A 22,246-nucleotide genomic window follows, 5' to 3' on the forward strand; every position below is an offset into this window, starting at 1 on the left:
GACGAACAGGATATTCTCCACCGTTGAGTGGAGAGTGAGATCTGACTCTCACACGAACTCTGGTGCCCCTTTTCTGACCATGTCCCCTGGATGGGGAGGCCTGGCGGCACTCAGAGGAAGGATAGCAAGTTACCAAGAAGAGACTCGATATTCTAAGAGCATATATAGGGGGAGGAGGTCTCCCTCAATCACAGACATAGGGGAGGGGAGAAGGGGGGAAGTGGGAGGGAGGGAAGAATGAGAGGAAACAGGGGAAGGGCTAACAATCGAGATGTAATATGAATAAATTAATAAAAAAACGTGTAGCAGAATTACTGCCACTTATTGAGTGCTGAAAGCTAACATGTTTTGAGTCCTTAGCTCAGGCAATTCAGGTCCCTAGTCTGCTCTCAGCCCTGCAGCAAACTGTCTCCAGACCCTGGTGATGACGGTTGCAGCTGTGGGATGCTGAGCAAGTTAGTGTGCATTTTTTGAATCTTTTGGGAAAATGTTCACGTAGTTGCTGGCAAGATGGCTCAGTGAGCAAGGTACCACATAAGCATGAGGACCTGAGTTCAGATCCCGAGCTGTGAAAAAGCTGGGAGCAGAGTACATAGGCAACCCCAGATCATAGGGTCAGAGACAGGAGGACCCCTGGAGCTCACTAGCTAGCCAGTCCAGCTGAATTATCAGTGAGGTGTAGGTTCAGGAGAGACCCTGCCTCAAAGTACATAGTGGAAAGTTACTAAGGAAGACACCTGACATCAACCTCTCACCTCCACATGCACATGTACACACATGTGCTAACACACAGACCACTTATAAAAATATGTACACACACCTGTTGTGCAAGTTTTGGTTTATATGCAAACATGTTCATGTTTTAATCCCAGGTGTGGGATATGGGGGCTGCTCCAGTTTTCCCACAACTGATAACAGCCTCATGAGAGGACAAATGATCTTTGTTAGCTGAGAACTACCTACCTTGTGCAGGGGCGTGGTTTTTTTTGTCAGTGGGAATAAATGTCAGACCCAGAGAGACAGACTCAGGGCTCAGAGAAAGACTGAGAGCTGCTGGTGCTTCTCCCTGCTGCTCCTGGTTGCTGTTGATGCAGTGACTAGAAGTCAGACATATCCTGAAATGAGGATTGGACTTGCCCCTAAACAACCCTAAACAGCTGGAAGAAGCTAAGGAAAACCAGGCCTCTTCTCTCCACTAACCTTTCTCTCCTGCCTGGTGTTGGGGTATTGGAAGGGATTGGGGAGGAGTAAGGTGAAAGAGATTTAAAGAAACTAAAATTAACATAGATTTTAAAAACATGCCTACACATATCCTCATAAGCCTTAAAACTAACTAGTGTACGGGCTGGAGAGATGGCTTAGCGGTTAAGAGGACTGGCTGCTCTTCCAGAGATCCTGAGTTCAATTCCCAGCAACCACTTGGTGGTTCATAACCATCTATACCCTCTAATGCCCTCTTCTGGCATGCAGGTGTACATGCAAATAGAACACCCATATACATAAAATAAATACATAAAATCTTAAAAACAAAAACAAACAAACAAACCAAAACAAAACCCAATCGCCGGGCGTGGTGGCACATGCCTTTAATCCCATCACTTGGGAGGCAGAGACAGGCAGATCACTGTGAGTTTGAGGCCAGCCTGGTCTACAAAGCGAGTCCAGGACAGCCAAGGCTACACAGAGAGACCCTGTCTCGAAAAAAAAACCCCAAAAACCAAAACCAAAGCAAAACAAAACAAAAACTAATCAGTGTAGGCCTTTTAGGTTGCTGAAAGAGTGGATTAACAGTGGTGAGGAGCTTGGAAGCAGTGTCTGAGTTCATCACTGTGCATGCATAGTTAGGTTGCCCCGACTTCTAGCTAACCCTCACATCATTCTGTAACAGAGAGAACAAAGGCCAGATTGAGGATGAACTCCATACCTAGTGTTCTCTGCTCTGTGTTCTTGTGTAAGTACCCAGTGTCCAATACAGTGCTTACTTAGCACAAGAAATAACCACATCAACTTTGAAAATATTGCTTGTCAGCCCTTTACAAACGGAAATTAGCCGATGAACAGCCACTCGCGGTAACCTGGATTGGTATGTTTTTCATCCTGTAGTTCTGCTTTCCATAGCGAAGGTGGACTTAAAAGTGGTCCACACCTGACCCTACGATCCACACCTACCTGGAGCAGCTTTGGGTCATCCCTGCAGAGAGGTGTGATGCCAGGCATGAGCAGAGGCTGTAGCAGGAACAAAGAAGCTGTTTCTGCTAAAGAGCATTGATTCCCTCACTTGGACCTCAAGGTAACTAAAAGCAGGACTCGGAAGCCTGTCCCCTCTGCCTCTGTTTTGTGTCTGTCTCCTTTTGGTTCAACTCCTGAGTGACTGCATCAGCATGTGACCATTCCTGCGTCCACTTCACCTACCTCGTCACAGGGATAGTCATTGTCTTAAACCCGTCACCAAATCCAGTCCCCTTGGGTTCTAGGAACAGCAAAACCTGACAGTAACTTCCACAATGGCGAGTCTGCAGTCAGGAGCAGAAGGAATCAGCTCCTACCATACACCTCAGGATTCATAGTCATGATCCTACCACATAGGCAGCCGAGGCAAGAAAATGGCCAACAGTTTGAGGCCATCTGGAGTTGTAAGCCAGCCAGAGTTATAGAGTGAGTCTCAAAAACCCAAATAAAATTAAAAGATCATATAAAAATCAGTGTACTCCCTGTCTCAAAAAAACCAAAAAAAAAAAAAAAAAAAAAAAAAAAAAATCAGTATACTTCCTGGTGGTGGTGGCGCACACCTTTAATCCCAGCACTTGGAAGGCAGAGGCAGGCGGATCTCTGTGAGTTCGAGGCCAGCCTGGTCTACAGAGCCAGTTCCAGGACAGCAAGAGCTGTTACACAGAGAAACTCTGTCTCAAAAAACAAAAACTAAACCAAAAAAAAAAAAAACCCCAAAAAACCAGTGTACCTGGACATGGTGGCACATGACCTTTAATCCCAGCACTAGGGAGGCAGAGGCAGGCAGATCTCTGTAAATTTAAGGCCAGCCCAGTTACAAAGAGAGTTCCAGGAGAGCCAGGCTGTACACAGAGAAACAGTGTCTCCAAAACAATCAATCAATCAAACAAACAAAAGATTCAGTGAATACACTCAAGCAACAAGTACTTTTTTTTTTTTTTAAATTATACAGTGTTTTGCCTACATGTATACATCTGCACTCCAGAAGAGGGCACCAGATCTCATCATAGATGGTTGTGAGCCACCATGTGATTGCTGGGAATTGAACTCAGGACCTCTTGAGAAGCAGGCAGTGCTCTTAACCTCTGAGCCATCTCTCCAGCCCCGAAGGACTTCCTTTTTAAAAGAATTATTATTTATTTTATATGCATGAAATGTTTTGCCTCCAAGTATTTGTTTGTGTGTGCGCCTAGTATCCACCAAAGGTCTGAAGAGAGCATCAGATCTCCCTGGAAGTGGAAAAACTTGCTTACGTATGAGCCACAATGTCAGTGTTGGGAACTAAACCCAGGTCCTCTGCAAGAGCAACAAGCACCCTTAAGTACTGAGCCACCTCTCCAGCCCCAAAGACTTCTTTCAGACCACTTGACAGAACTGAACCTGAGACCAAGGTCAACGAGAGCACCCTGGGAACAGGTCTGCTTAATTAGATGTACTTCTTGCCCCGATTCTTTTATTTAAACCAAAGCCCATGTCAGTTCCCAGAGTCAAACTGGTTCCTCTTCCCCGTGTACTAAGCCTCCTTAGTCTCTCTAATTGTCTCACTGGGGTAGGTAGCCAGGGCTAGCCTGCAGGGGTGGCTAGAGTTGGGGGACTTTTCCCTAAAACTCAGGCTTTAAAACTTTTTAGCTGGGTGCCTCTCTTAATTGGCCTAGGAAGACTCATGTGTTAGCTCCTCCCTGCAAGGTCTGAGTCTGGGGACTTGGCCTTGTGCTTGGTATAAAGGTGCACAGTAATGCATTTCACTAGATGAGTAAGATCCTGCCCTTGGTCAAGTGGCCAGACCGCATCCTTGGGCTGCTGACTTTAGAAACCCACAGAGAACTGGAGTGAGTCCAGACTGAAATTGTACACGTCCCTTCTGCAGAGAAAGCAAGGGCTCCCTCCTCTGTTCTAGCCAGGCCTTAAAGCTGCGGGGAAGTGGGGAACTTTCTTCGCCTGCTTAGCACTGAGCTATTATTCTAAATAATTCATTCTTTTTGAATCTGGGCACTATCTGGTGAGGCAAGTCGTGGAGATGAACTGAAATGTCTGAGAATGAATTATTCCTGGGGAGTGTAGTAGCCAAGGGAACCATTCCAGGTTCTGCAGGTCAGAGTGATGCAGACACATGGAGAGAAAAACAGCACAAAGAAATCAAAGCACAGGTGAAACAAGCACAAGACACTGGCCACTTCTGCCTACAGTGTCCAGGGGGGCTAGCTCAGACATGCCCAAAGGATACTTCGAAGTCCCTCCTTCCTTAAATCCTTAGCCCTAGAAATGGAAGGCCAGTGGCCTAAGCATTGCTACTGTTCCCAAATGGCCAAATTACACACACACTGTGACTGAAATACACCATTTCAGAATCCATAGCTGGCTTGTTCTCAGGCAGTCTCCTGGGTGCAAGGACAAGGCACCCTCAACCAGAGGGAAAACACTGAGCCCTTACCTAGGGAAAGTGCCCATGTGACTCAGGCAAACTGTCCTTGGAAGTTACTGAGCTACCTAATGATCCATTTCTAAAAGTCCTAGTAATGTGCATGGGACCAGGAGCTGTTGCCTGGAGCAGGCACTGGCTAGAAGGGAAGGAAATCTAACACTGAGCTCTTGCAAGCCTGGAGTGAGTCCTTAGCTTACAAATCCCCCTGCCCCAAAAGAGACTATACTACATTACAGACCAGAAAACAGAAGTTCAGTGAGGTTACAGTAGCTTACCAAGAAAAAACAAACCCACAAGAGGCCTCAAGGCAGAGTAGAAGGCCAGGTACCACACAGGGCTGGCTGCTTTTCCCTTACAAAGGACACCTCAAGGAGGGAGGGACAGGTGCTCGAGACCTGGGGCTAGATGTGTGTTCCATTTGGTTTAACTATATGTGACCCAAGGGAGTCCACTTCCCCTCAGTCTTCACTCTGCACTGCCCAGTGGAGCTCTTGACTGTTTTGTAGCCGAGAGGATCTATGGGCCAGACTATCTCCTGTCCCTCTTACCAGACAGAAAAAACATTGGGAGCCATTTCCATTTCTCAGAGCAGAGTAAGAAAAGCCTTCTGACTCCAGGTACATCATGAACTAGGTCAGTGACACAAGCACTCCAAAGCAACAGAAGCCAGTTGCCTCCTGTTGAAGAGATAAGCTGACTCACCCCTCAGCAGCAATGGGAAGGAATGGTCGGGCTGGGAAACAGGACCAAATCCTACTGCCATTCTGTCAGATGTCCTGTGACCTTGGGCTGCCTAGGCCCTTAGCCTGCCATTGCTGAGACTCACACAGCTGGCTGGCTGGCTCCTCAGTTTTTCAGCTGCAGTATGTTGTCAATACATGAAATCCCAAGTCCTGCTTCCACACACTGAGAAGCAGTGCCAAGAGCCGCCCTGTTAAGGGAGCTCACTAGGCATGTGGGCTGTCTAGGAGGTAATCTGGTGTTTTCAAGGTCTTATGCCATGATGTACCCTCAAACTGCTTCCAGCCTCTGACATGCTGTCAGAAGCCATTGATTTGGGAAAGTCCAGGAGGCATGAGAGATCTCTGGAGGTGATCTGGGTTTTGCAAGGTCTGTATCATGATGTACCCCAGAATTGCCTCCAACCTCTGACTACTCTGTCAATTGTGCTTTGCTGCATCTCTCTAAAATCTGGCATTAGAGCCAGGCATGGTGGTGCATGCCTTTAATCCCAGCACCCAGAGAGGCAGAGGCAAGTGAATCACTGTTGAGTCTAAAGCCAGCTTGGTCTACAAAGTGAGTCCAGGACAGCCAGGACTACATTCATGGCCAGCCCGGTCTACAAAGTGAGTCCAGGATAGCCAAGATTACACAGAGAAACCCTGTCTCGAAAAACCAAAAGTAAATACATCTGGCATTGGTGTAAATTGTTATTTTCTGGGTACTGACCAGCTCTGATTGAGCAAACTTCCTAGAGGATCTTATTGAAGATGTACTTTTTGTTATCCAGATGAATTAAATCCTGATTATGGAATTCCTGATTTGACTCAAATAGTTTTAAAAGTTAAAGTTAGTTTATGGCTGCAATAAATACCTTTGTAGACCTCCAGATACTGTTACTTTATTTTCTGTGGTTGAAACTCACCAAGGAGCAGTTCCACAACCGGAACATAATCTTCACTGTGCGAAATTCTGCCTATACTCACAGAGGAGCTTGTGTGGGAAATCCTCACGGGCTGAACACAGGATCTGAATTCAGAACTTTTCTTCCCAAATAAAATCAGCACCCTTTTTTTTTTTAGCCCCCTCCCACATTGCCTTCTGGTACCACCCTCCCTCCCTCACCCCTCCCCTAATCCTCAGAAAGGGGGAGTCCTCCTCCCCTATCTTCTGACCTCAGCCTAACAAATCTCATCTGGACTGCCTGTATCCTCTTCCTCTGACACTTAGCAAGGCCGCCCCACCAGAGGGAAGTGATCAGTGAGTGGACACCAGAGTCCATGTGAGAGGTAGCTCCTACTGTCCATATTATGGGACCTACAACAGACTGTGCTGCCTATGAACTACATCTGAGCAGAAGGGTCTAGGTCTTCCCCATGCACAGTCCTTGCTTAGTTCATCAGCCTCTGCAGCATGCCCTCGCCTCGGATTTGTTCACTCTGTTGTTCTTCTTGTAGAGCTCCTGTGTCCTCCAGGTCTTTCTATCCCCCAACCCTTTGATAACTCTCTGGGCTCCATCCTGAAGTTTGGCTGTGAGTCTCAGTAACTGCTTCAATCCCCTGCTGGGTGGAGTCTTTCAGAGGACCTCTATGGTAGGCTCCCGTCCTGTTCCTTCTCTTCAACTGCTTCCGGTGTCTATGCTACTTGTTCTACTCTCATTGTCTATCTATTGTCCATTCTCATTCTTCTGAAGGAGAATTAAACATTCTCCCTAGAGTCCTACTGGTTATTTAGCTTCTTTATGTCTGTATTACAGTATGGTTATCCTCTATTATGTGGCTAGTATCTGCTTATAAGTGAGTATATACCATGCATGTCTCTCTGGGCCTACGTTACCTCACTCGGGATGATGACTGATTTGTGTGTGTATGTGCATGTGCTGCAGAGATGTGTACGTGTGGGTAAATGAATGTCGTAGCACTCATGTGGAGGTCATAGGACAATATGTGGGAGTTTGCTCCTTTACAGGCTGACAGGCTCAGCAGCAAGCCCCACCCTCACCCCTTCCTAACAGAACATTCTAATTAAGGGAACCTGAACCTTGGCAGCCCAGCATCACCTGAGAAGCAACTATGATGCAAAGTCAAAACCTTCACTCCTCTACAGGACAGAAAAACCTGAGGGTAAAATTCAGGGATTGCTCGAAACCCTGACTCAGAGACTCTGATGAGCAGCTTCAGAATCAATGATTTAGTTAGCTAAAGATTTGACGAAGTTTATAAAGGAGAAGACCCTGTTTGTGTAACTACTCGGCTCCTCCACTGTAGCATCAGTGGTCAGAGGCAACAGTAACAGATGGCTCTGCTCCAACAAACGTTTATTAACCAGAAGCTGAACCAGACAAGGAGCAGTAGTCACAGAACTATAAACATAACACGGGACACTGAAACGTGCATTTTAAAATGGCTAATTTAAATTGGATTATTACACTTGTTTTGTATGTCTGTGTGGCATTCAGAAGTCGTCAGACAATTTTCAGGAGTTGGTTCTTTCTACCATGTGAGTCCCAGGAACCAAACTAAGGTCACCAGGCTTGGCAGCAAGAATCCTTACCCACTGGGCCACTTTTCCAGTCCCACAGTCTCTAGTTCTGCAGCATGTAAATGATACCATAATAGTGGTGGGTGCCTTTAATCACAGCACTGGGGAGGCAGGTAGATCTCTGTGAGTTCAGGGCCATCCTGGTCAACAGAGTGAATTTCAGGACAGCCAGGGCTACAGAGAGAGGACCATGTCTTGGGGGAGGAAAAAAAAAAAAAGAGGCAAAGGTAGGACTTGATTCATAGTAGTTTTCTGACCCCTGACCAAGATCAATTTTTAAAAAAAGATTTATTACTTATACAGTATTCTGCCCCCATGTGCGCCTGCCCACCACAAGAAGGCACCAGATCTTATTACAGATGGTCGTGAGCCACCATATGGTTGCTGGGAATTGAACTCGGGACTTTTGGAAGAGCAGATGGTGCTCTTAACCTCAGAGCCATCTCTCCAGCCCCCAAGATCAATTCTTTGAAATTGCAATCTTTCTGTTTCAACCTCCTGAGTGCTGGGATGATAACACTTAGCAAATATCTTGTTTGTTTGTATGTATGTATGTATGTATGTATGTATGTATGTATGTATGTATGTACGTGTGTCTCATATGATCCAAGATGGCTCGAACTCATTATGTATCACAACTGGTCAACTCTTTTTCTTTATAAAGAACCCAGCCTTAGGAATTTCACTACAGCAACAGAAAACAGACTAATACAGAGTTCACTTACACTGCAATCTCTAGTTCATTATAAAACCCCATGCCATATGACTTTAAAAGGTGAGTTCATGAGCCGGGCGTGGTGGCGCACTCCTTTAATCCTAACACTCGGGAGGGAGAGGCAGATGAATCTGTGAGTTTGAGGCCAGCCTCGTCTATATAGCAAGTTCCAAGACAGCCATGGTTATAGAGACCTTGTCACAAACAAACAAACAAACGACCAGTTTACTATTTTAGAGGATGAATTCACTCTAACAGAAAAAGTGTGGTAGAATAAGAACATGTTTAGACAAGGAGAAACATAATTCCTTAAAGATACTTCATAAGACACAGACACACACTCTCTCTCTCTCTCTCTCTGTGTGTGTGTGTGTGTGTGTGTGTGTGAGAGAGAGAGAGAGAGAGAGAGAGAGAGAGAGAGAGAGAGAGAGAGAGAAGCAGAGTGGCAACAACATATTTTATTAGTGGAGAACACCCTCGGGTTTGCTCACGTAGGGGGTAATCGGCAAGCACAGCTAGTCACACACAGGAGGCATTTCCGGTGTGAGCATTCATGCCAGGAAGAGCTTCTCTGAGACTGACCAATGCATGAACGCGCTTACGGTGTTTAGTTCAGTTTGGCCAACAGTTCTTCCAGTTCTGGCCGAGCTTTGAACCGTCCCTTGAAGTCTTCTTCAGTGTGCTGGACAAGGAAAGTAAAGCAAATGGCAATCAGCACAGAGCTTTTCTCACTCATACACACGCACATGCAAAAAGGGTCCGTGCACAGCCCCGCAGTGGGGCATTCAGCCATAGTTCTCAATGAGCATGCAGCACAACAGACTTAAATCAGGAAGGAAGCCAGGTGGAATCACACTGTCTCTTAGTGTGCTGAGACAAGGCAGACATGTAAGCAATTGTCAGGATTCTATAAGTATCACAACACAAGTTTTCTGGTGATTTTTGGTTTTATATTGTTGGGGGGTGGTCAGGGCCTTCCACATACAAGCTAAACACTGCTATTGAGCCACATGGTCTAGAAACTTGGTTTCTGTGTGTGTGTGTGTTTAATTACATTTATATTTTTATGTGCATGTGTATGATCACGTACCCACTTCTGAAGTCAGAGGGCAACATTTGGGAGTCAGTTCTCTCCTTCCACTCACATAGTCCTGGGAGTTGACCTCGGACCACCAAGTACCTTTACTTGCTGGGCCATCTCACCAGCGCTTTTGGGAGACAGGGCCTTGGTATATAGACCAGGCTGACCTAGAACCTACTATGCAGACTAGGCTGGCCTCAAAGCCCAATCTTCCTGTTTCTGCCTGCTGAGTGCTGGGATTACATGCACTATTTATGGTACAATCAGCACATTCTCACCCTATCCACAGACCTCTGTGAAACTGAAATAACCCCAAACAAGCATGGGCAGAGCAAGGGGAGCTGGACAGAGCAATGACACCTATGGGAACTATAGCCTACGAAGGACTGGCATAGCAACTAGGCCTGACAGCCAGTATTTAGGCTAATGTTGCTAATTTCTGCAGGTTTCCTATTCTGTACCAGATACATCCAGTGGAGCTAGAAAATGTCTAAGGTAAGGCAGGACCGAAGGAACTTATGCTCTGGTGCATTATGCTGTTTATAATTTTTATCTGCAGAAGAAGGCATCAGATCACATTATAAATGGTTGTGAGCCACCATGTGGTTGCTGGGAATTGAACTCAGGACCTCTGAAGAGCAGGTGGCGCTCTTAACCACTGAGCCATCTATCTCTCCAGCCCAAAGGTAGGTGAATACTTTTTTTTTTTCCGAGACAGGGTGTCTCTGTGTAGCCTTGGCTGTCCTGGACTCACTTTGTAGACCAGGCTGGCCTTGCACTCACAGCGATCCACCTACCTCTGCCTCCCAAGTGCTGGGATTAAAGGCGTGCGCCACCACCGCCTGGCTGCTGTTTATAATTTTAAACCATGTTTCTGCTTTACAGCTACCTGAAGGAGAGGTCATGGGCTCAAGGCCTAATGCCAGGATGCCGGGATGGAGGCCAGCTCCTGTGGTGCACACAGCATCATCCCTGGCACCTCAGAGGCCTCAGAATAAGATCACAGTGCTACTGGGCTGCACACCTCTCCTGGGAGCAGCTAGGCTGAAATGCACATTTCTGTTGTTTCACAAGCCAAGCAGTACAGACTTCTTTACCCTCATTCTGAGCACAGTAGGCCACGAGGGGGCCTCTTTCCACACTGCCACCTACCTCCCTCACTGACAACCTGACTCCTTCTGGAAGGTTGCTTTGGAGTACTTCCAAGAAAATCTCTGCAAACGTAGCACTCAGACCGCTGATCTGCAAATGAAGAAAGCTGTGTGAGGGAGGCTGCTGAAGGTCAGGTGACTGCCAAGCAGGGCCTGGGCTCCCCTGGGCTCCAGCAGTGGGGAGGCTGATACTCAGAGCTGGCTTCTGAGGCCAGCCTCCTCAGGATTTCTCTTGCTATCTGTGAAGGTGTCTGTTTGATGAGACAGTCATGGTTAATGTTCCTGTAGACAGCGAATGTCACAACCAGGCCAACACTGATTTTTCTGATGCAATTGGGGCTTACCACACTGGCCAGGTGCTGGTGTCGGGCCTTGTCTTGAGAACCAGAGATGAGTCAAACGTGAAGTGGAAATGCACACAGGGTACTTTGAGGACCCACAAAAGAAACAGCCACTTAACTCAGGCAGGGAAGGTCAAAGAAAGCGTCAAGAGTGGGCAACACCTGGGTGAAGTCTTGAAGGAAAATGGGATTAAACTGGGAATGAGACGGAAGCATGGGCAGTTTTCAGGGCTGAGGGAGCAGCACTCAGTAACATGTGACCTGCAAAACAGCATTAGAAAATCCAGACAAGCCCTTGCAGCTGGAGTGAAAGGGACAGTAAGGACCAGCAGGAGGAGACACACAATGACATGAGTGCTACAGAAATCCCACTGCAGCCTCTGGGCCTCAGCTGCAAGTCAGAGCTACTACCCAGGGCACATTATAAACAAATTACTAGTTAAGGACCTAAACATTTCAAAGTGCTTCAGTTGTTTTAACTGGTACAATTATATTAGGTGTTCCTCTCTACACTCTTACTACCTTGCTGATAAACTTTTTAAGTGGATTAAAAATGGGAATACAAAGCCAGGTGGAGGTGGTGATAGAGGTGGTGGTGGTGGTGCTGCTGGTGCTGGTGGTGGTGGTGGCAGCAGTGGCAGTGGCGCATGCCTTTAATCCCAGCACTCGGGAGGCAGAGGCAAGCAGGTTTCAGTGAGTTCAAGGCCAGAGTGGTTTACAGAGTGAGTTTCAGGACAGCCAGAGCTGTTACACAGAGAAACCATGTCTCAGAAGAAAAAGGGGTGGTGAAAATACAATGGAACTGTAAATAAAATTCCATACAATTTTATTACTTGGCCACAAACACCAATGAAGTGACAATCATGCTATTCTATGAGCAAATCTCCAAAACATACCATGCAAAACCAGAGGTGGGGTCTTAGTATGTAGCCCAGGACAGCCTCAATTTTACAATCCTCCTGCCTCAGCCTCCTAACTGCTCAGATTACAGGCATGTGTTACCATGCTAGGCGTTATTAAAAGACCACAAATTGTATAATGCTGCTTACATAAAATACAATAAATCCACAGAGAAAGAAAGTAGATTTCTGGTTACAAGGGGAGCGTGGAAAGGAGAGCACCTGCTGACTGACACGGCCTCTCTCTGAGGTAATGAAAACATTCTGTAACTGTGTAATAGTCACACAACTGTCTAAACATACAACATCTATCAGCTGTGTGCTTTGAGTGAGTAAACTACATGCATGCTGACTCTAGCTGTGACATTATGAAGACAGAGGGTGGTGTCAGAGCGAGTAGGCTCTTAACCCTGGACACCTCTACTGGGGAGTGGCCATCACCCTCCTATCTCTGCAGAAAAGAAAAGGAAGATGATAATTAGAGCTAAAGAAAACAAGAACAGTAAACTGTCACATTGTTATGAGTGTAAAGTGAAAAAATTGAAAGACTTTTAATTGGCAGAAGGTAAGGAATTTGGTCAATAAACAAAGACAGAAAAGGATCAAGCATTAGGCTCAAAGGATTACAGACAAAGAGGGATACTGTCCCCTGAAAAATTAGTTTTCCATACGATGAGGTCAGGGAGTACATTGTGGAGCATCCACCAAAGTCCACTAGATAACCAGTTCTACTGTGTTTGAAGCTCAGCCAACAGATCAGGCATATACATACATTACGTGTGTGTGTGTGTGTGTGTGTGTGTGTGTGTGTGTGTACACCTAGGGGTACTGGTACACAAGGAAGTTTCGGGAATGAATGTGAGGAGTCAAATAACCCTTTGACAGATCATCAGAAAACACAGATATTTACATTACATTTCATAACAGTATCAAAATTATAGTTATGAAATACTTATGAAAATAATTTTATCGTTGGGGTCACCACAACATGAGGGACTGTATTAAGGGTTGTAGCATTAGGAAGGTTGGGGCCACCACAACATGAGGGACTGTATTAAGGGTTGTAGCATTAGGAAGGTTGGGGTCACCACAACATGAGGGACTGTATTAAGGGTTGTAGCATTAGGAAGGTTGGGGTAACCACAACATGAGGGACTGTATTAAGGGTTGTAGCATTAGGAAGGTTGGGGTAACCACACATGAGGGACTGTATTAAGGGTTGTAGTATTAGGAAGGTTGGGGTCACCACAACATGAGGGACTGTATTAAGGGTTGTAGTATTAGGAAGGTTGGGGTCACCACAACATGAGGGACTGTATTACGGGTTGTAGCATTAGGAAGGTTGGGGTCACCACAACATGAGGGACTGTATTAAGGATTGTAGCATTAGGAAGGTTGAGAACCAATGATTTAAGGGAAGGAAGACAAGAGTAAGAGGTATGACAGATGGAGAAAAAGATGGAGGGAGGGAACCAGAGAAGCAAAAGCACTTGATGATTCCCCCAGAGCGCCTACCTGAACCACTCGCTCATGGGTGGTAAGGACTGAGTCTAGGACCATTTTGTTGCCTTGGTCAGGTAGCCGCATCACTTCCATGGTTTTGGTAGGCATCGCGTAACTGCAGAAGAAGAGGCAGCTGTTGAGACTGTCCACTCAAGCCAGCAGCACCACTTCAGCCAGGTCACCTGTGTGTGCAGCCACTATTCCGGGTATTATCTCCCAGATGATGCTTACCTGCAGCCAGTATTAAGTAAGCAGACACCCTTTATCTCGACCAGACGTCTCTGAACTCTGAGGGAGCACACTGTGTTTAGTGTCTTTCTATGTCCCCAGTCACGCTTGACTGAGACAACACTCTGAGTATAACCTGGTGATAATACATATTTGCTGCTACTGAAAAAGCCAGTTCTAAGGGATCTGTTTGGCACTTGGGTACACTTCAGAGGCAAGCCTTGCTCACTGTGCTTTCCCTGGAGAAATAAGGTGACATACCCAACAGCTCTGGAACAGTTTCTTTCAAGGTCAGCACTAGTAACACTCCAGACCAGGCGATTGTCACCGTGGGTGCTGGTCTATGAATCCCTGCCTTCATGCACTGAATGCCATGAGGACCCCCTCCAGTGGGACAGAAGGACTGCAGTCACCTAGGCTGGGAATTACTGCCAAGTCCATGCTTACTTGATTAGCTTCAGCAGGCCGAGCTCTACAGAGCAGTGGTTTGGAGTCTACCATTTATGAATAAGATGTGCTTGTGTGAGCCACTCTCCCCTGGAACTTCACATGTAAATGAAATTACAATCTGGCCTCTCTGAGGATCCTATGTGGATAAGAATGAACTAATGGCTATGCGGGAATATGGTATTCATGTTGTATTCATCTCACCAAAAAGTTCACCAAACTAAAGAGAATGAAATTTTTTGTTTTGTTTTTCAAAACAGGGTTTCTCTGTGTAGCCATGGCTCCTAGAACTCACTATATAGACCAGGCTGACCTCGAACTTAGAGAACTGCCTATCTCTGTCTCCCAAGGGCTGGTATTAAAGGTGTACACCACCACCTGGCAAGAATGAAATATTAATGACAACAGAATTCCTGATTTTCCATATACCATAGTTTCATCAAATGGTAGCAAGAAGGACACTTAGTGTGACAGTAAATGGAATAAAAACATGATGGTGTCAGACAAATCCCGGCTCTGCCCCTTATTCCCTGCTTGACACTTGGCAGGTCAATCCAGCCCTCTTTCTGTGTCTGTTCCTTCAGCTATGGAGTGAGAAGAAGACAGCCTTGCTCACAGGTTTGCTGCTAGGACTGAGACCATACAGCAGTTTGCCTGCCATACTACACCCGCAAATGCCAGTTCCTTTGCCCTGATAAACAGTCAGTGACTTCCTGAGTGCTGTAGACTCCTTCAGCTGCTCAGAATGGCAGCAGCAGCACCCCTCCCAGCACACTCTCTGACCTCCTCCATCCATGTGAATATGGTAATAAATCCCCAATATTAAAAAGTGGGAGCACAATCATACTTCTTATGAAAGGTCAAATAAAATAATTATGTGACAGCTCTGAGAAGGAGAGAGTGCTGAGTTGCTATTTATCCCTCTGGGCATTCTGCAGAAAAGACTGACTGATGAAATGCAAGCTGTGCATCTGTGCCACTAACCATGGGTTTTACATTTCAATGCTTACTTTCAGTAAGATTTCACTGATTTACCCACTAAAAATATTTAAGCCTGCAAGATGGCCCTGTGGGTAAAGATGCCATCAACCAGGCCTGGCAACCTAAGTTCAATCTCTTGGCCTTATGTTGTAAAAGGAAAGAATGACTCCACAGCTGCCCTCTAACCTGTAGCTGTGCCGTGCACACACACACACACACACACACACACACACACACAAATAAATATAACCATAACAATTATTAGTAGCATGTTCTGCTTTAGGAATTTAGGGACAAATGAAGTCTATGCCCTCAAAGTGTTTGTCAAATATTTCAGAGAAAGGAGAGTTCATGAATAGCTTTATGGGGTGAAGTAGTGATTTAACAAGACATAAAAATGTTCTTAGGATTCTGGAGAAATGGTTTAGCAGTTAAGAGCACTAGCTGCTCTTCCAGGGAACCCAGGTTTGAGTCCCAGCATCCAAATGGCAACTCATAATCATCTGTAACTCCGATTCCAGGGGATCTAATGTCCTCTTCTGGCCTCAGCAGTCACCAGGCATGCACATGGCACACATACACATAAAATAAAATGTTTTTTTTTTAAATGTACTTAGGCTGCATAGTGGTGTTGCATGCCTTTAATCCCAGCACTCAGGAGGCTGAGGCAGGTGGATCTGTGAGTCACTATCGAGAGGGGAGGAGGTGGGGAGACAGATAGACAGACAGACAGACAGAGGGAGAGAGAATAAGGTGGAGATGGACTGAGGAAGACATCTGGTACACACACACACACACACACACTCACACACACACACACACACACACACACACTCCCACATGCATGATGCACACAAGCACACCTGATACTAGCAAATACTTGGAGGTTGTTCAAGGCCATTTTGGCTACACAGTGAGTCCCCATCTAAACAAATACATAAATACTGAGGAAACCGGTCATTTCAGAGTAGAATATGTCGTTAAGTAGTTAAAATACAGGTAACTTTTTTTCACTTAATCTGCATTCTCTGTACTTTCCAGTTTTTCCTCAATGAATAAAAGCTGACCAAGCAGTAGAAAAAGAAAGGGAAAACTGAAAAACTGTATTTGAAGAGTCGACCCAGTTGACAGTGTTCTCTTTGGGCTATGGCCAAGGCTCTGAGAACGCTGGGGAGGAGGGCCTGCTGCACGTGAAAGGCCCCAATTCAATCCTCGGGGCTGCCAAAACAAAACCAAAAATAGCCAGGAACGCACAAAGCTATACTTCAAACATTTTTCAAAAATGGATTTTTTTTTTTAAGAGGGGAAGAAAGAGTGGCCTCACGGCGCGATGTTCCCTGGCACTTTCACCCTCCACAGAACACAGCTGGTCAGCTTCAGGCCTGGAAGCTGCTCCTCCTGGATGAGGGTGAGCGTGTGGCCCCTGGCAGCTGCTTAGCAAAGGAAGCAGGCAAGTCAGGAGAGAGGCCTCCTCGCTGCCCCCCACCCCCACCCCCCCCCCCACAAGCAGCAGTGGCAGCTGGCAATTCAGATGCGTGCAAAACGAAGCTGGCGAGCTGTTCTAGCCCAATTCCAACTCAAGGTCACAGTCATTATCCTCATACTGCCATTCCTACTCCAGAGGAAAAACTAAATGAAAAGCACAAGACAACAAATTCGTCTCTGACAAGCTGGGCAGTGTGAATGCCTAGTGATACAGCAGCTGGAAAACCTCAATCAATGCAGTAAGTGAACTGGTAAAACAAACAGCTCTTTATGCCGAGCTATTTGCAGCGAAGAGCCGGGAGAGAAGCAAAACGCCAGTATGCCATTCACCCTGCTGTTCTAGGAAGCATGCCCATGATGGCTGGAACACAATCCACATCAACTGGCATTTATTCCGAGCCTGGGATGAACTGCAGACCAGGCCAGGGCCTAGGGCTGGAGCACTGATGAAGACAGAGGCAGCTCTGCCTTATAGAATGAACACAATCCAGAACATAATCTGAAAGTCATAGTTAAATAAGTCTAAGGATAAGGGATGCACGTTATGAAAGGGAATTTGTATACCCTTTATTTCTGCTGAAAATACAATATAAGGACTTAATTTCATAAGCTTTCTTAAAGAAGTAACACTCAAGATGACACCCAAGACAAAATAGGGCCTGGGCTGGAGATGTAACTCAGTTGGAGTGTTTGCCCAGCACGTGTGAAACCCTGGGTCAGCCCCAGCGCAGAGTTAACCAAACCATAATGGCAAACATCATTAATCCCGGTACCTGGAGAGGTAGGCAGAAGGCTCATCCTCAGGCACATAGTAAGCTCAAGGCCAGCCTGGGCTACATAAATCCCTATCTCAAAATAGAGGAATAAAGGAAAAGAGAGAGGGAAGGATAAACAGGCAAAGTAAAGGAAAAAAGCAAGGAGTTAGAGAGAGGCAGAAGAATAGTCCTTGGGTGCTATTCCTCAGGTGCTCTGGCTGGCCTAGAACTCCCCAAGTAGACTAAGCAGACTGGCCAGTGAGCCCCAGGGATCTGCCTGCCTCTGCCTTGCCAGCACTGGGAATACAAGCACTTAACACTACACTCAGCTATTCTTATGTGGAATCTGGGAATTATACTCAGGTTCTTAAACACTTGACTGACAGAGCTATCTCCCTAGCCCAATTGTATTATTAACAAGAGCAGCTGAGATAGCTCAGAGGTTAAGACACTGGCTGCTCTTCCAGAGGTCATGAGTTCAATTCCCAGCAACCACATAGTGGCTCACAACCATCTATAACGAGATCTGGTGCCCCCTTCTGGCCTGCAAGCATATATGCAGGCAGAATACTGTATACATAATAAATAAATCTTTAAAAAAAAGAACAGCTGAGCCAGATATGATGGCACACATCCCAGCATACAGGAAGTAGAGGCAGGAGGATCATGAGTTTAAGGCTAGCCTGGGCTATACAGCAAGGTCTAGGACAGAGAGGTTTAAAAAAAAGGGGGGGGGGAACTGTCTCAAAAGTTGTGTATGTAGCCAGCTGGTGGCGCTCGCCTTTAATCCCAGCACTTGGTCGGCAGAGGCAGGCGGATCCCTGTGAGTTTGAGGCCAGCTCATTCTACAAAGTGAGTACCAGGACAGCCAGTTCTATACACAGAGAAACCCTGTCTCAGAAAAAAACAAAACAAAAAAACAAACGAACAAACTGTGTGGGATATGTGTGTAACAGCTGTGAGGCACAGATTTTTCTGACAATCATGTTTCCTCCATAGTTCTCAGTGTAGGCTTTTTGAGTAAGTTCTTTTATTAACTCCATTTTATACATGAGGAAACCAAGACACCAAGAGGTTCAGTAAATTGTAGCAGAGAGGTAAGCACTCCCTTCCCACCCCACCCTGGAAGTCTAGATCACAGTTGCTTTGGGCCACCAGAGACACGCACTTTTCATAGGAAGTAAATAATATAAAACAACGATTTAGCCTTTTCAGAGTACCTGGCTGCACTTCTCTGCATTCACTCAAGTACAACCTGACATGGCTGTTTGTTTGAGAAGTTCTATGTAGCCCAGGCTTCCCTTAAACTGTTGACTCTCCTGCCTCATCTCCCAAATGCTGGGACTGCAGATATGCACTACCACACACAGCCGGATGAGGCTGAGGGGAGTTGGTTTTCTATGCTATACAGGCGGGCTTTGAACTTTCAGGCTCAACAAATGCTCCTGCCTCAGCTCCTGTAGCTAGAGCTACAGTCTGCTGCACTTTGCTGTTGTCATTTTACTTGTTTATTCTTTCAGGGAGGGAGAGCAAGTAACAACCAAGCACGTGGCTGCCAACAGTGTAACTGCATCATCTTTGGTTTTCTATTATGTGGTGGGTGTTTTGCCTGCATGTATCTATGTACACCATATGTGTGCCTACAGAAGCCAGAAGTGGGTGTCGGATTCCTTAGAACTGGAGGTACAGATGGTTGTGAGTTGCCATGTGGGTGCAAGGAATTGAACGTGGGTCCTCTGCAAGAGCAGCCAGTGCTCTTAACCACTGAAGCATCTCTCCAGACTACCTCTGGGTTCCTTAAAGCAGAATCTTTAAAAAAATATGACAGTAACATTGTGGGAATGACATTTAATGCCTCTTTGCCACCCAAACTCCAAGAAGGTATCCCTAACCTCTACCAGTAGAAAAAAATTCCCCATCAGTATTGATCACATCACAGTGTCTAGAGTGTTTACTATGAGCCAATGCCCGTGGCACACACTGTCATGTACTACATTACTGAATTCTCTGAGCTTGAAGAAACAGACACATGATCATCCTCATTATATAGATAAGCAAATGGGTTCAGCATTCTCAGGGTTATCTTGCTAATAACTGACAGAGCTAGAGTTCTGAATGCAGCCAATTTGATTCCAAAGACTATATCCTCACTTGTCATTCTAAGTATGCTCCACAGGCAAGGTGTCAGTGAGCCAACCACCATTACCTCACGAAGAGAAGCACCCATCTACTGTAGACATGGCTTAACTGAGCCAGACCCTTTTTAAATAGTAAGACTTACATGATGAAGAACCAAAGTAGTGTGTGTGTGTGTGTGTGTGTGTGTGTGTGTGTGTGTGTGTGTCTACACCAGCAACTACATGGTGGCTCACAACCATCTATAATGGAATCTGATTCCCTTTTCTGGTATACACAAAAACAGAGCACCCATATACTTAAAATAAATAAGTACATCTTTAAAAAATTAATTTTAAGGCCAGTGTGGTGGCACATGCTTTTAATCTCAGCACTTGCGAGGCAGAGGCAGGTGGATCACTTTGAGGTCTAGGCTAGCCTGGTCTACAAAGTGAGTCTAGGACAGTTATGACTATACAGAGAAACCCTATCTCAAAAAACAAAAAAACAAACCAACAAAAAAAAAAAAACCCAAAAATTAACTTCAAGAAGAAATGTGAGGTGTAGAACTATGTAGAACTCATATACTGTTGGTGAGGGAGGGAGGGAGTGAACAGCCACTTTAGAAAAGCTTGCAGAGTCTCCAATAAGCTCAAGCATATACTATACATACCATGTGAGCATAAATCACATACTTAGAAATGAAAACTTTTGTTCTTACAGAAACCTATACCCATTCGTAGTGGCCTTATTCATAATTGCCCAAAATTAGAAGCACAAATATCCTTCAATTAGAAAAGAAAAAACTGAAGCACATTCTTTTAATGAAATGCTACTGAACAGCAAAAAGGAACAAAGTTTTAATAAAGGCAAATATGGGAAATTTTCGATCACATTATTCTAAGGAAGAATACCACATTCAAAAGGGAAAGTTATGTTGTTGTTGTTGTTGTTTTTCATTTATACGACAGTCTAAAATAGGTAAAACTACAGGGAAAGGAAATAGATTTGGGCATGGTGGCACACACCTTTAATCCCAGCTCTTGGGAGGCAGAGGCAAGAGGATCGCTGAGTTTGAGGCAGCCTGGTCTACAAAGTGAGTGTAGGACAGCCAAGGCTACACAGAGAAACCCTGTCTCAAAAACAAAAACAAACAAACAAACAAACAAGTTAGCAAGGGCTAGGTAGTGTTGGCACACACCTTTAATGCCAGCACCTGGGAGGCAGAGGCAGGCAGATCTCCATGAGTTTGAGACCAGCTTAGTCTACAGGTTCCACGACAGCCATAGCTACACAGAGAAACCCTGTCTCAAAAAAAAAAAAAAAAAAAAAAAAAAAAAAAATCAAAACCAAAGGAACAACAAGAAAGTCCCGAAAGGTTAGCAAGGACTTGTGGGAAAGGAGTTGACTACAGAAGCAGAGAACTCAGGATAACAGGAATGTTCTGTATCTTGATTATAACCAAATTGATTCTACTGTGTACATTAGTCAAAGCTTACAGGACATGTTCATTCAAACTAATGATGCCGCAGAAAGTCCAACTTTACGTCATGATATGGATTAATGAAAACCTGTATCAGCTGTCATTAGTACAAGGCGAGCTAAAAATAGACACAATGAGAACAAAATTCTGCCATAAATTCTAGCAAGATATCAGTGCTTGCCAAAGACTCTAAGCCCAACCAACACCCCCTCTCTGTTGCAAAGATCAGGAAGTGTTAGATCAGTGTTCAGGACTCATCAGCCACTCTGAGAATGTCTCCTTGTCATAATTAAGCTGAGTAAGAACTTAAAACAGAAGCCATTGCTCATCAAGTGACAATGTCATTAAGGCAAACCACAGGACATGTATGCTATCGAAAGACTGAGATAAGCTGTGAAAAGGAGCAACACAGGATCAAACACTAAATGCTAGTTCCTTTATCCTAACGTTTCCCAGAAAATCCAGAGACTGCATAGATATCACCAAGTTAATAAATAGCTCCCTCTACTCCAGCTTCTCTCTCTTCCCACTGTTTCTCTCTCTCTCTCTGCCATCATGGCTCACTCACTGTCCCTACCCCCACTCAGGCCTTCACTCCTGCCTTCCCACAATAACCTCCTTTATACCAGAAAAAAAAAGCTAATAAAAAATTCAATGCTAAAAACAAAAAAAATTATAGAAAATATTTTTAATAAAAAAGTATAATCAAGCTATAGTAACCAAACTAGTCAAGTATTAGTGTAAGTACAGATACATAAACCAATGTAATACATCACTTCAGGGAACAGACACAGACCCTCATGGTCAACTAGCTTCCACAGATGCTGAGATACTCAGTGGAGAAAAAAATCCTTTCACTAAATAGTGAAACAACTCAGGTGAGCCGGCCCTGCCATGATGACATGGGAGCGGGAGAGCTGGTCCTGCCGTGAGGACATGGGAGTGGGCCCTGATCCAGGGCTCTGAGTGAACCTCACCCCAACATCTACCCCATGTATGACCTGCTGAAATACATGAAAGGGCCAGACCTGCAGATTCAAAGATTAAGAATCTCCTTGACACACAGCAACAATGGGATATCCAACAACAGTCCCAGTGAGGATCCGGTAACGATAGTGTAGGCCTCCAACCAGGCCCAGGACTCGTAGCA

At 45.4% G+C, this 22,246-nt stretch overlaps 1 protein-coding gene across 1 annotated transcript in view; it reads right to left on the bottom strand.

Moving 5' to 3' along the window:
* Window positions 1–9,184: 9,184 nt before the first annotated feature.
* Window positions 9,185–22,246, bottom strand: part of Mrpl48 (mitochondrial ribosomal protein L48) — a gene marked incomplete at its 5' end in the record, with an annotated part of 69,945 nt that continues 56,883 nt past the window's right edge. The window contains 3 exons of the mRNA XM_051149047.1: window positions 9,185–9,309; window positions 10,861–10,950; window positions 13,615–13,717. Coding sequence (XP_051005004.1) covers window positions 9,235–9,309; window positions 10,861–10,950; window positions 13,615–13,717 — 268 coding nt within the window. The remainder of the gene's footprint in view (window positions 9,310–10,860; window positions 10,951–13,614; window positions 13,718–22,246) is intronic.

The sequence above is a fragment of the Acomys russatus genome, chromosome 7 (assembly GCF_903995435.1).
Source record: "Acomys russatus chromosome 7, mAcoRus1.1, whole genome shotgun sequence".
Taxonomy (NCBI): Eukaryota; Metazoa; Chordata; class Mammalia; order Rodentia; family Muridae; genus Acomys; species Acomys russatus.